The 14,693-nt window shown below is 36.2% G+C and overlaps 2 protein-coding genes across 3 annotated transcripts in view; both read left to right on the top strand.

Annotated features, from left to right (window-relative positions):
- PPFIBP1 (PPFIA binding protein 1) overlaps positions 1-5,962 on the top strand; it is a 20,468-nt gene extending 14,506 nt beyond the window's left edge. For both annotated transcript variants that reach the window (XM_069094904.1, XM_069094905.1), the window contains 5 exons: positions 448-573; positions 1,463-1,651; positions 2,547-2,726; positions 3,857-3,922; positions 4,029-5,962. In XM_069094904.1, the coding sequence (XP_068951005.1) occupies positions 448-573; positions 1,463-1,651; positions 2,547-2,726; positions 3,857-3,922; positions 4,029-4,115 (648 nt within the window). In that variant the 3' untranslated portion in view covers positions 4,116-5,962. The remainder of the gene's footprint in view (positions 1-447; positions 574-1,462; positions 1,652-2,546; positions 2,727-3,856; positions 3,923-4,028) is intronic.
- Positions 4,150-7,683, top strand: REP15 (RAB15 effector protein). Its single transcript, XM_069094908.1, has one exon. It carries the CDS (start codon positions 6,635-6,637, stop codon positions 7,343-7,345), a length of 711 nt encoding a protein of 236 aa, XP_068951009.1. The 5' UTR covers positions 4,150-6,634; the 3' UTR covers positions 7,346-7,683.
- Positions 7,684-14,693: the final 7,010 nt, after the last annotated feature.

Here is a 14,693-nt window from a genome sequence, read left to right as displayed (position 1 = left end):
CCAAACAACATAAACTTTTTTGCTTTTAAAATACCGGACTTAGGGAATCAGGAGACTTAGGCAATATTGGAAAATGTCTTTTTCAATAAAGCAGTATGTTTAATAATAATGGTAATATTTTACTATAATAATAATGTGGAATATGTAAATATGAAAAATATGAATATTTATGTAATATAAATACATATTTTAATTTATATATTTATTTATATCTATTTTATATAGAACAATTTATATACATATAAATAAATTTTTAGTAAAGGGAATTTAAATTATCTGTGTCTTTAAAAGAAGACTATTGCATGTCAAAGAGGGTGTGTGCTTGGATATGGGGATTTGATTATATAGATTGGGTGGGAATTATTGACAAAATAGGAAAGGTTAATTAGGACTGGAACCTGTATGTCAACAACTAAAAGAAATGTCAACGGTTTCTTGTTCCCATAGAATAATATCACCCCCTCAGAAGTTTCTCAATGGACCAATCATCGAGTAATGGAATGGCTACGTTCTGTAGATCTGGCAGAGTATGCACCAAATTTGAGAGGGAGTGGTGTGCATGGTGGACTCATGGTAAAGCTGTGTTTCAATTTAAGATGTATTTGATGAACACAAATTCTTAACATTTAAAAAGTTAGATACATAGCATGTACTTATTTCCTGTGTTTTTCTCAGTAGGATGGTAGTTTAGTAGTTTTTTATGAATCCTAATATTTTAAATCACTTAGTCATCTATGCCTCTGCTCTAAGGGAGAAATATGATTACTTATCTCAGACAGGTTCAATTTTTAGAGATCTTCAGGGAAGAATCATAGAATCTTAAGAGTTGGAAGGTGTCTGAGTCTAGTTCAGTCCACCATTTACTAATGGAATCCATGCCCTCTACCCTAGACTTGACAAATGCCATCTGAGTGAATACCTCCAAGTAGAGGGAATCCACAACCTCCCCTTGCAAATGCTGACTTTGTCCCCTGTATGGCCCTGGCAGGCCCTGTCTAGATATCAGAAATTGCGCTGACTTTTAGGCTCCTGGGAGCCCCAGGGTATTCACCACCTAGTTACTTCTGCCCTCTACCTTTAATTCCTGGGGCATTAGGGGGCCAAGGAAGAATATTTTGATCAGAGAAATCACAGGGAAAGTGAGTAAAACAGTACCCTTTTTAGAATTAATGGTAGCCTTGATTTGATTGCAGGTCTAAGATCTTAGAAATTTTCTTATTGTTACATTTTAGAGGGTAATAATCTTTTACTCTAAAGATGCTCTTCCTTATAGCTAGCTTATATAATTGTGTATATAGCTTAAATCCATTTCCTTTTCTTATCCTGTATGGATCTGGATGATACCTAGCCACCATTCTCCATATAATAATCTTTGTTGTATTTGATAGCTTCTCTCTGGATTATATATATATATATATAGATATTGCACCTTGAATATTGGTTTTCAAAAATTTGCTTACAGGTCCTGGAACCTCGTTTTAATGTTGAAACAATGGCTCAGTTGTTAAACATTCCACCAAATAAAACACTGTTAAGACGACATTTGGCCACCCATTTCAACTTATTGATTGGTGTTGAGGCTCAACGTCAGAAGCGTGAGGCAATGGAGTCACCAGATTATGTTCTTCTAACAGCTACTGCCAAAGTGAAGGTAAGTTTAGGTTCCAACCACTGTGTGTAAGCAACCAAAAGTCTATGAAATCACATCAGGGTATCCTGTTAATAGAACCTTACTCCTTTCATGAGAGAAGAGTATATTAGTATTAGTCTGTAATTAAGTTACCTAAATAATACATAAAATAGCATTTGACATATGTGAATCACCAATATAAGGGATCTTAGTCAATTAAACCTTTGTTTTTTCACCAAAATTATAGTGTACAAACATTAGGGGAATGCTTTATAATCATTGTATTGTTGGAGAGAATACTGTATAGCCTAGAACAAAATATTAGATGGCTTCCAGTCTCTTATGTGGACATATCCAGAAGATAAGAAGGGCGTTTCCTTGTTTAACAGCAGCTGCTAGATGGACTTAATCAGTGAGCCATCTCTGTTTCAAGAGGTACCTGAGAAATAAAGCAATGCATTTATATTAGAGAAAGTCTAAAAACTATATAGGCTAGAAAGCTATATTAGGAATGTCTGCCAACTTAGGTGGCTTCTTAAATGACATCAGATTCATGTCCAGTTCAGGGTATTTCTCTCTCTTCTTATTTTCCAAACAAGGTATTTTAATAAACTTAAATGGAGATAAAGATCTAATGACAAACCCTTCCTGATTCCTGGTCCTCCCCACCAAAAGAACAGAAGAGGTTTACCTTGCCCATGTCCATCTAAGGTTCAGTATAAGATTTAGGACGAAGGTCATTTTTCAACTTTGGGTGCATAAAGTTAGGGATTTCAGTCATTCCTTTATTGGGCCCAGGTTTAATCATCAATTTTCTTATGTGTAAATGTCTCATAATTAAATAATGAATATATCGGGTCTCATAAGCCCCTAAGTGGTTTTACTGAATTACTGGTTTCACATTTTTCTTTTAAAGCCAAAGAAACTTACCTTCAGCAATTTTGGGAATCTAAGAAAAAAGAAACAAGAAGATATGGAGGAATATATATGCCCTATGGAATTGGGACAGGCATCAAGAAATGCAGCTAAGAAAGGATATAGTCCCAGTTTGGACAGGCGTCTATATGATGATGACGATTTGGACAGACTAGAACAGGTAAATGAAATTGTGAATTGCTGTTCACATACTAACTGGCATATGAGTTTTAAGATAAGAAGTTAAAATGATATTTGTGTTTTGATTAGAGCTTTTAATAACATTTCTTTTATATCATAATCATAGGTCATAATAATACTATTAATATATGTCATTCCCAGGATAAATTTCAAAGGTATTCTCTCCTTCTGACTAACCTGGTAAATTGCCTGAGATGGCAGCTACTAGGTAGTGCTGTGGATAGAGCGTTAGGCCTGGCATCAGAAGACCTGAGTTCAAATGTCACCAAAGACACTTGCTAACTGTTTGTTCTTGGGCAAGTCACTTAACCTGTTTACCTCAGTTCACCTGAATTATGGGGATAATTATAGGATGGTTGTGAGGATCAAATAAGATATTTGTAAATCACTTAGAATAATGCCTTGAAACATAGTAGGAACTATATAAATGCTATCATCTTCATAATCATCATCATATGAGTAGAAATTAAGGGAAGCCAGAGATACTCAGGGTTACATCCATGACCTTTTCAGATCAAAAGGAAATCATGATCACCCAACAAAAAAAAATAATCTGTTGGTATCTTTGTCAAAGACAAAACAATAGAACAGTGAATTGAGTGGTCCATCATTCTAATCTTTTCTAATTTATTGATACATTTCGTTTTAACCATATTTTTTATAAAGATATTCTTCCTTATATCATTGTACATACAGTTTAAGTCCTTTTCCTCTTCTTGCTCTACCCATATACATAGCTGGTTAATGTAATTACTTTCACTCACTCTCTCAGTAAACCTTTATTAAGTGCTTACTCTGTGCCAGGCACTGGGCTAAGTGCTGGGCATTTGACTATATTTAAAATGCTCTTCTCAAGATGATAATTATGTATGTGCATGCTGATGTTTATAAAAGTGATTCCTTGCTGTAGATTAATTCTGGGAGAAAATACTTGTGTGTTGAGGTTTGGTTTGCTCCATTTGATATTAGTACAACATCCTCTGAACCCAAGTATATTGTCATACCCACACCTATTTATTAGGTATAATATATAGTATTACTACTTTGATTATTGGTAATTGCTGTATTTGTCTGAAATTCAGAAACCTCTGGGTGATTTGTTTTATGCAGATGGAAGATTCAGAAGGAACAGTAAGGCAAATTGGGGCATTTTCAGAAGGCATCAACAATTTAACAGTAAGTATCTAACATGCCTTTTGGAACTCAACAAATCTGTTTAAGATTTTACAGTTCTTGAACTTTTGATTCACAAGATGTGTGACTATCATTCTTTCTTTTCCAGCACATGTTAAAAGAAGATGACATGTTTAAAGACTTTGCTACATGTTCTCCTAGTGCTAGTATTACAGATGAAGACTCCAATGTGTGACAGTGACAGCTGGGTGTACCCGTTAGGAGTCCTCTTTTCAGTCTTATTTCAGAAACACATTCAGAAGATGTACTGGGCTACAGATTGTTCTTTCTATTGTGCTCACTTCTTGTTTAGAAGTGATATTTTTTCAAGGGGATAAGGGACGGGGTGGGGCAGGTGCCTATTCAGAAGTTGCCATGAATCATGAAACACTGTTGAGTGGTAGTATAATGGTTTTTCCTCTATTTAATGAACAATTCTGTGACATATTTAAAATATTACTTTTTAAATGATGTGTTACTATAGTGTTCCTCTTCACATTAATGGAAGACTTTGGAAGAAAATGAGTTGTTAAGTAAAGTATTCCATTTCATTTTACTGTGGCTTTTTTAAACAAAAATTAAGTGATCAAAAAAAAAATTGTGATCACTGATAAATTTCTTAACATCAATACATAGAAGTCCTTAATTATTAAATGTGTTCACCTGAATGTCACAGTTATGTCCTTACATGCCTTTTTACTATTTCTGTCTTATTTTTGTATATTTTTCTAAGCATGTATACACACTTAAATATGCTAAATCATAGCAAATAGAACTTATTTTATGACATAGGAAGATAATGAAAAGACAGCTGTTGTTGTTTTTTTTTTTAAAACAACTGTTGATTACCATTTGCATATGTGCCAGCTGGTTCCTGGAAAGATTAGACTTTTTGAACTTGGTACTTTCTTATCTTACCAAATGTTGACAGTGTTGACCATTGTGACAAAATTAGTGATAAGTTAAGTTAGTAAATCTGAAATCCCCAAGAATTATTTTTCTACCATGGGTTGGAATATTATACTATTTAAGATTTCTACTTCAAATCCTGGATTCTTTTACATAAGAAAAAGAACTTGAGGGCTATTTTTTATTCTGCAACTAGAATAGTTTTTTTTTATTCCAAAGAATTCATTTAGAATTTAAAAAAGACCTTTATAGTATTTAACTTCTTTTTTTCCTTCTGTAAGCATATTACCACATCAAAATTCAATCAGTAGGTTGCCTAGTATATTTTAATTGAAAACCCTTCCTGCTACCAATGAATGGAGCTTTTAAAATGCTTAACTTCCCTGAAGTTTTATCCTAAAATAAAGTTCTATCCAATCAGTTTAGTATCTTATACTGGAAAAGAGTTTGTGATGCCAATTTTGTGATGTTAAATGGAGCCTAAGCTTTTCTATAGTTCAGTGGTCCTATGTCCTTTGGAAAGAGACAAGAAAACTACAAATAAAATTATTGCCTACCATTATATATTTTTTAAGGGTTTTGGGAAATTTTTGAACAGATAATGTATGTACATAAATTGTCATGCTAATGAATACACATTTACTCCTTTATTCAGTAGGACAACTTGGGAAATAGTCCTGCTCAAGAATTTTAAAGGGAGTCCATAAATACTATTAGGATACATAAATTGTAAACTTTATTTAAATATCAGAGACATAAATTTTCCATTTGTCACTAGAAGATTCTTCCTAGGTCTTGTAGTTTTAGATTATTTATTTATAACTACCATGAGTTGATTAGAATATTATTATGCTATGTGTAACCCTACCAATCATTATGTTATAATGGCAATAGAAACTGTTTTTAATGTGCTGTGATCATATTTTAATATAAATAAAAATGGTCATGCATTTTCCTTATTGGAAAATTCCCTACTAACTTCCTATTACAGCCCTAAAGAATAATATAAATGCCAAATTAGCTTCATTTAGTACAATCTAGCTAACAATTTTTATGACACTGTTTTTAAAAAGAAAGTTATCAGACTGTGTGCACTACTAGGTATTTCTATGTAATAAAAATGTCAATTGGAAATTTCCATGTATTCTGATTCCTAGTCATTTAAAAAAAATTATTTTTGACAACCTATAAGACTTATTTTATGGCATCAGTAGAGACTTATAATACATGCCAAAGAATAGAAATGTGAAACTATGACTTGGGGTGTTTTATTGCTAGTGGTAAAAAGAATGTAGGCACCTGGGCTAATGACGGATGATAATAGTACAAGGGGGTAGAAATATGAAAAAAAAAAATTCATTGGCATCACCTTAAATTTCTAGAAGTAAAAAAAGATACTGTGAAAGGAAGGGCATAAAGGGAATTAAGGTGCTAATTGAATTCAATTAAAAATTTGAAATTAAATTTGTTTAGGAAGCAAATATTGAGAGTATAAAATGGAGAAAAGCAAAGTGTGGAATTCTAGGGAAGACTGGACGCTTTGTGTGGATATTAGTTACCAAGCCTTGTTAAACCAGTTTGAGTCAATCCAAACAGAATACACCCAGTTGACAAACTAGGAAGTATAATTTGTTTATCTACCTGTGCCAGGCTATATAGTTAGTGCTTTAGGGTTGGAAAACAGAGATGACCACGTACAACAACAGTGGCTTTAACAACCATCTGCAAAACTTATTTTGTGAAAAAGAATCTGTCCTGACGGCATCTCATTCTGGAAATTTTGAAGTCCTATAAATTGCCAAGAAGATGGGCCAAAAATCATCTCAAGAAGTGACTGGGAAGGACAAGCCTGACCTCATTGCTATGTGTGACGTTTTCAGTCGAGCTGTGGTCTGTGCTGCTCAGAAACTGAAGGACTATCTTGGCTTCAAAGATCCTCAAAGTAAACTGTCCCCAGATTCCAACACGCTGAATGAGATCTTTTTAATTCATTTTATTAGTTTCTGCCAAGAAAATGGAATGGACAAGAAGATTACTACTAACAAAATGACCAAGAATCAGGCCATGTTGTTTGGGACTGATTGGATCTGGACCTTCTGGGGATCTCATAAGGAAATCCTATTTCAACTGGCTGTACAGACTTTACAGATGTCCACAGCCTTCCATATTGAGTCTAATCCCTGTGACCTGCTCAACAAGGATGCAGTATTAGACATGTATTCCATGGAGGGAAATCGGTTTGAGAAGATGGAAGAATTCTGTAATTTGATTGGTGAGGACTGTCTGGGTTTACTTATCATCTTTGGTATGCCAGGAAAGCCTAAAGACATTAGAGGAGTCCTTTTGGACAGTATCAAAAATCAGAAAATTCAAAGCTACTTATCAGGAGAGAATGCTGTTAAACATTTTATCTTAAACACAAAGAACTGTCTGTCTACCAAAGAACTGTTAGAAAACTACCTGTGTAAAAGTGATAGATTGAATGAGATGGGAAAAGTGTATATTAATTTTCTCTGAATTTTAGATAGGTAAGTAAGCTGAGCAAATATAAACCAATATGTCAAAGTAAAGGATTTTATTCTTTCAAGCATAAGAACATTATTTAACATGACAACATTATTTAATGCATTTATTGTGTTAAATGGGTTTAGGACAGCATCGTATAAACTGATAGATTCACTTCTTTTGGTGGCAAAAATTAGCTAAGCCATGCTCCAAATGATTGTAATATGAGAAAGAAAAAAAAAGCCATGAAGAAACCTTCAGGGGGAAAAAACCTCATAATTCCATGCCATTTAACTTTTGTTCTTTTGCTAAGGAAGCCAATAAAACAACCTTGAAATTTTGCTTTGCAATGAAGGCGTGTCTGTTATTTGCAATAAGGTTAGAATTATATCTACATAAACTGTCAAGTGTGTGTATTTATATTTCCTTTGTGGGGAGGTAGGGTGGGGGTTGGGAAGGTAGTTCAGGTTTAAGAAAAATAGACAAACCAGTTTAAAACTTGGATCCCACACAAAACTGGGCAGAGACTTATTTTCTTACCCCATATGCCATGATTGTCCACAGAATGTACTTGGGAGAAGGAGGAAAATACCCCCTTTGAGGCTACTTTTTTGATTCCCGTGTCTATTATGCAAACTTAATAATTACATTGATGTTTACCATAATTCTCATAAAATCACAGATCTAGGGCTAAAAGACAAAAAGACTACTTTACAAATAAAGAAAATGAGGCCCAGAAAGGTTAATTTCCTTCCCAAGATCACAGAGATAGCAAAGATGGAACTCGGATCTTGTGACCCCAAGTTCTGGGCTCTTTTCAGTGAAATATGTCAGGCAAAATGATGTGAATTTTTAACATCTCCTTGATACAGATGGCAAGATCTCTGCTTTAAAGATGAATAAGCCGGAGATGCTTTCAACTTGATTGAGAATTAAATGTGAACTCACAAGATCCAAAGTTTTCACAGAACTCGAGTATTGTCTTAATTTTGAATACTAAATCACAGCTCCCTGATTTATTCTGCAGTGTTTTAAACAAATAGCCTAACAAACCTGTAGATCTTTTTGCCTCCGTAAAAAAAAAAAATCTTGAATTGTATTTATTATTAATATTATCATTTATATATTATATAATATTATTCATACTCTATAAATAGGGGGAATTTTTTTTTCCTTTTTCAAATGCTTTATTAACTTCTGATTTACATCTTTCATTCCTACCAGATTTTGAGTTACAAATTTTCTCCCTGTTTTCCCCCTACCTACCACCTCAAAATAGCAGTCCCACAGGATATCCCCTCCTTCAATCTGCTCTCTCCCATATTTTCTCCCATACCCCTTTTGACTTTTCCAGTAGGGCAAGGTGGATCTCTATTCCCCAGTGCCTGTATATCTTATTTCCCAATTACATGTAAAATAGTATTAATAATAGCATATATATACATATATATGTATATATATATATATATATTTAAACATTTGATTTTAAAACTTTGAATTCCAGATTCATTCCCTTCCTCCCTTGTCACCCACCCTTTCTGGGAAGATAAGCAGTTCAGTATAGGTTGTACATGTGTAGCTAATGCAAAACATTAACATAGTAGATATATTGTAACAGACTGACTATATTTCCTCCCTCCTATCTTAGCTCCCACTTGTTCTATTCTCTACTTTGATCCTATCCCTTTTCTTGTTTTTTTTCTCACACACACACACACACACACACATATATATATATATATGAATATTTGATTTTAAAACTTTCAATTCCAGATTCATTCCCTTCCCCCCCTGCCACCCACCCCCACTGGGAACACAAGCAGTTCAGTATATGTTTTACATGTGCGGCTAATGCAAAACAATAACATAGTAGATATATTGTAAAAGACTGGTTATATTTCCATCCCTCCTATCCCACCTCCCATTTGTTCTATTCTCTACTTTGATCCTATCCCTTTTCAAAAGTGGGTGCTTCCAACTTCCCTCCCCCCCAGCCTGCCCTCCCTTCCATCATCCCCCTCTCATCCCCTTCCCCCCCATTCTCCTGGAGGGTGAGATCCCCTACTTAATGTGTATTTCGCTCCCTCCTTAAGCCAGATTCAATGGGAATAAGGTTGACCCATTACCTTTTGCCTTCCTATTCTTCCCCTCCATTGTAACCATTTTCCCTTGCCTCTTCTGTATGAGATAGTTTGCCCCAATCTGTCTCTCCCCATCTCCTCTCATTATATTCCTCTCACCTCTTAATTTCACCTTTTAAGTATCATCCCTTCCTGTTAAGTTGGTCCTGTGCCCTCTATCTATGTATACCTATAAACATATATACACACATTCACATATGTATTCATATGCCCATATACCCTCATATATAGACATATATATTTCTAATCCCTTCAACTACTGAGAAAAGTTTCATAAAATACAATTATTTTTTTTCCATGTAGGAACGTTAATAGTTGAACTTTTATAAGTTCTTTATGATTTCTTTTCCCTGTTTACCTTCTCATGCTTCTCTTGCTTCTTGTATCTGAATGTAAAATTTTCTATTCAACTCTGGTTTTTTCAGCAAGAATGCTTGAAAGTCCTCTATTCCACTGAATGACTATATTTTCCCCTGAAACATGATACTCAGTTTTGCTGGGTAGGTGACTCTTGGTTTTAGTCCCAGCTCCCTTGACCTCTGGAATATCACATTCCAAGCCCTTCGATCTCTCAGTGTAAAAGCTGCCAGATCCTGGGTTATTCTGATTGTGTTTCCACAATATTCAAATTGTTTCTTCCTGGCTGCTTGTAATATTCTCTCCTTAATCTGGGAATTCCGGAACCTGGCTATAATATTCCTAGGAGTTTTCTTTTGGGGATCTTTTTCAGGAGGTGATCAGTCGATTCTTTCAACCTCTATTTTGTCCTCTGGTACTAAAACATCAGGGCAGTTTTCTTTGAGAACTACCTGGAGGATGCTTTCTAGGTTCTTACTTTGGTCATGGCTTTCAGGTAGTCCAATAATTTTTAAGTTATCTCTCCTGGATCTATTTTCCAGGTCAGTGGTTTTCCCCATGAGATATTTCACATTGTCTTCTATTCTTTCATTTGTTTGGATCTGTTTAACAGCATCTTGATTTCTCATAAAGTCATTAGCTTCCATTTGCTCCAATCTAATTCTTAAGCAATGATTCTCCTCATTGAGCTTTTGAGATTCTTTTTCCATCTGGCAAATTAGACTTTTTAAGGCATTCTTCTCCTCATTGCCTTTTTGAGCCTCCTTTGCCATTTGAGTCAGTCTGTTTTTTTTAAGGTATTATTTTCTTCGTCAGGCTGTTGACTCTAATTTCATAATTTTCTTGCATTGTTCTCATTTCTCTTCCCAATTTTTCCTCCACTTCTCTTACCTGCTTCTTAAGTTCCTCTATGGCCTGTAACCAGCTTGTATTTTCCTTTGAAGCTTTTGGTGCAGGAGTTCTGACTTCACTGTTTTCCTCCTGTTCCATGTCTTGCTCCTTCTTGTCCCCAAAATAGGAGTGTAACGTTGGAATCTTCTGTCTGCTTTGCTTCCTTTGCCTGCTCATTTTGCTACTCAGTTATTTGACTTTTGGGCTTTTTGCCACAGTAGGACTCTGCCACCAGACAGGGGAGTTTTCGTCCCAAACGCTGGGGTTTTCTCAGTTGCCGGAGGTATTAGATGGGTGCCCTCTCTGAGGTCTCCACACACTCTGGCAAGCTGGACACATACCCCAGGACCTCCACCCTAGACTGCAATCCAGATCCAAGCAGGTTAAAGCAAGAGTGATTACCCTCAGACTAGTGCTTGGTCCCCCTACACTCTGCAGGCCAGGAGCTGAAGCCGCCACGTGGCGCTGGCTGGCTGTGCAGGCGTCTCAGTGGTTTCTCCCCCCGGGGGTAGAAGCCACGCACTCCCACTTACTGGGTCCCAAAGTTCAGACTGCACTGGCCTCTCACCTTGTCCTTTGCATCTATGTATTGATAAATCTGGAAACAGCCACAGCTGCTGCTGATCTGGAGTCCCTCTGGCAGGTGGCTTGTCAGGCCTGCCCTGGGGCTAAAGCCTTGCTTGGGGCTGGGCTCAGCTCCCAGAGCTCTGTGCTCAGCTCCCAGAGCACTGTGCTGGCCGATTCCTGCCGGCCTGCCGGGCTGTCCTCAACTGGAGTTTAGCTTCTCTGTGTCATTTTGTGGGTTCTGCAGCTCCAAAGTTTGTTTAGAGTCCCCTTTTTACATGGATTGGGGAAGGTGGAAGCCGGTGCCGCGGGAAGGTCTTCCTTCTACTCTGCCATCTTGGCTCCGCCCCTGTTTCGATCCTATCCCTTTTCAAAAGTGGGTGCTTCCAACTTCCTTCCCCCTAGCCTGCCCTCCCTTCCATCATCCCCCTCTCATATCCTTCCCCCCTATTCTCCTGTAGGGTGAGATACACTATTTGGTGTGCATTTCATTCCCTCCCCAAGCCAAATTCAATGAGAATACTGTTGACCCATTCCCTTTTGCCTTCCTATTCTTCCCCTCCATTGTAACCATTTTTCCTTGCCTCTTCTATATGAGATAGTTTACCCCATTCTGTCTCATTAATATTCCTCTATCACCTCTTAATTTCACCTTTTAAGTATCATCCCTTTCAATTAAATTAATCCTGTGCCGTCTTTATGTATATTTGTAAACATATATACACACATTCACATATGTATTCATATGCTCATATACTCTTATATATATATATATATATTCCCTTAAACTATTTTCATACTGAGAAAAGTTCCATCAGTTACAATTATTGTTTTTCCATGTAGGAATGTTAATAATTCAACTTTGATAAGTTCCTTATGATTTCTTTTCCCTGTTTCGTTTATCATGCTTCTTTTGCTTCTTGTATCTGAATGTCAAATTTTCTATTCAACTCTGGTTTTTTCATCCAGAACTCTTGAAAATCCTCTATTCCACTGAATGACCATATTTTCCCCTGAAACGTGATACTCAGTTTTGCTGGGTAGGTGATTCTTTATTTTAATCCCAGCTCCTTTGCCATTCGGAATATCATATTTCAAGCCCTTCAGTCCCTCAGTGTAGAAGCTGCCAGATCCTGGGTTATCCTGATTGTGTTTCCACAATATTCAAATTGTTTCTTCCTGCCAGCTTGTAATATTCTCTCCTTGATCTGGGAATTTCAGAACCTGGCTATAATATTCCTAGGAGTTTTCTTTTGGGGATCTTTTTCAGGAGGTGATCAGTGGATTCTTTCAACCTCTATTTTGCCCTCTGGTTCTAAAACATCAGGGCAGTTTTCTTTGAGAATTTGTTGGAGGATGCTTTCTAGGTTCTTTCTTTGATCATGGCTTTCAGGTAGTCCAATAATTTTTAAATTATCTCTCCAGGATATATTTTCCAGGTCAGTGGTTTTTCCCATGAGATATTTCACATTACCTTCTATTCTTTCATTTGTTTGGATCTGTTTAACAGCATCTTGATTTCTCATAAAATCATTAGCTTTCGTTTTCTCCAATCTAACTCTGAAGGATTGATTCTCCTCAGTGAGCTTTTGAGATTGAAAATTTTTTAATATATTCAATGAAGCACAATAATAACTTGAATTAATCTTTCTTAAATAATGTCCCCATCTACAAGGTCACAATGTAAGTCATTTCATGTGTCCTTCTAAAGTAACTTTAAGTGATTGACTATTAGATGTGGTAAATAGCTTGATTTTCTTGGAAAGCTGTATTTATTTTTTTTTATTTTGCCAGTAGGTTAAGTCCAGTGACAAAAAACCCCAGTCCTATAATTGAGCTATCTCGAATCTTGTCAGTGTAATGTAAAGACAGTGTCATTTTCATCCTTTGAAGTGAATCAAGCAGTTAGTTATTGAAGAGCCTGCTGTGCTCGACCTTAGGGACGCAAATACAAAAATGAAACATTTCTGGCACTTAACGAGTTTACACTTTACTGTGGGGAAAGAACATGGTCCAGTGGAATGTATAATGGATTTGCAGTTGGAGTGCCTGTGTTTAAATCACAACTCTTCTACTGTGTGTGTGCATAAGTAAATCATTTCACTTTACCATCTGTAAAATGGATTTGGAATAGATGGCTTCTATAAAGTTTCCCTAGCACTAAATCTATAACCCTGTATTCATAGATAGCAAGTACAGTACAGAATCCATACAAAATTAATACAAACAGAGGCAGAGGGAGCTTCCCTAACAGCCTTTGATCAGGAAAGCCTTTTTAAAGGTAGTATCATTTGAGTTGAGCTTTGAAGGGTGCTAAACGTTCCAAGAAGTGTGAATTGAGATTGTGCAAAGTATCACAGAGAGACGATAGAACATTGTGAATGGGTAACAGCAAGGAGACCTATTTGAGTAGAACATAAGAGTGGGTAAGGGGGCTGGGGTGGGGAGGACTAATAGGTAATCGGTCAGTTTTAAATGCCAAACAGAAAAAGTCATCTTTTACCCTAGAGGGAACCCCTGGAATAGCATGACCAAATCTGTGCTATTAAAAATGAAATCAGATTTTCTATTAACGAATGGGAGATTTACTTACTGTTGGGAGTATAGTAATCTTTCATGTTTGGAAGAGTATGGTGCCTGGAGTGGGGGGGGAGGTGGGGGGTCGGGGTGGGGGAGGTAGGGGATGTCTTAAAGGGGCAAGAAATAAGTGTATTGAGCTAAGGTAATAAATTAATGAGAATATTTCTTTTGTCTTGGATCTCAGCAATAAAGAAATTTTAAGTACTGAGTAAAGTATTGATTATGGAATGTCCTCATCTCTGGAAAACCAAAGGTCAAGAGGCTGCTCATTAGACCTCCTTTCTCAATACTGGGTTTCATTCACATCAGCCCAGAAGACCTCTTTATAAAGCTAGTATCTTGTATATAGATGCAGCTATGGAACTATTATAGAGGAAACTATATAAAGAATATAGTATAGGGGAGGCCAGGTAGCACAGCAATTAAGAGCACCGGCCCCAGTGTCGGGATGACCTGGGGATCAAATCCGGGCTCAGATACTTAGCACCACACCCAGAAATAACTGGCCGTGTAACCTTGAGCAAGTTACTTAACCCCAATTGCTTTAAAAAAAAATTATATATATATATATATAGTATGCCAAGCATTTTTGAGAAATGAGTGACTATTATATGTTAGTATTATAGAAAAAGAAAAGGAAGGGAAAGTGTACATTGAGATGATAATGAAGGATTTCATTTCTTGCTAATCCCTAAAAGACCCAAGAACCAGGCCAAAGTTCGTATCTCTTGTCTATCAGTTTAGAAGTAACAATACCTGCTTTTTTGTAATGCTTTTTCTCTGGTAGAAAGGCAATTTTGTAAGTTTTTCATTTGATCCTCATAACT

This window comes from Petaurus breviceps, unplaced genomic scaffold (genome assembly GCF_028583685.1).
Source record: "Petaurus breviceps papuanus isolate PSGF00001 unplaced genomic scaffold, PetGlider_PUasm1.0 221, whole genome shotgun sequence".
In the NCBI taxonomy this organism is placed as follows: domain Eukaryota; kingdom Metazoa; phylum Chordata; class Mammalia; order Diprotodontia; family Petauridae; genus Petaurus; species Petaurus breviceps.
Note: the sequence above shows the minus strand (reverse complement) of the source record. Positions and strands in the feature narration are given on the sequence as shown.

Bases quoted from the DNA above. Each gene is read 5' to 3' on its own strand.
- REP15 (XM_069094908.1), top strand. From the start codon at position 6,635: ATGGGCCAAAAATCATCTCAAGAAGTGACTGGGAAGGACAAGCCTGAC.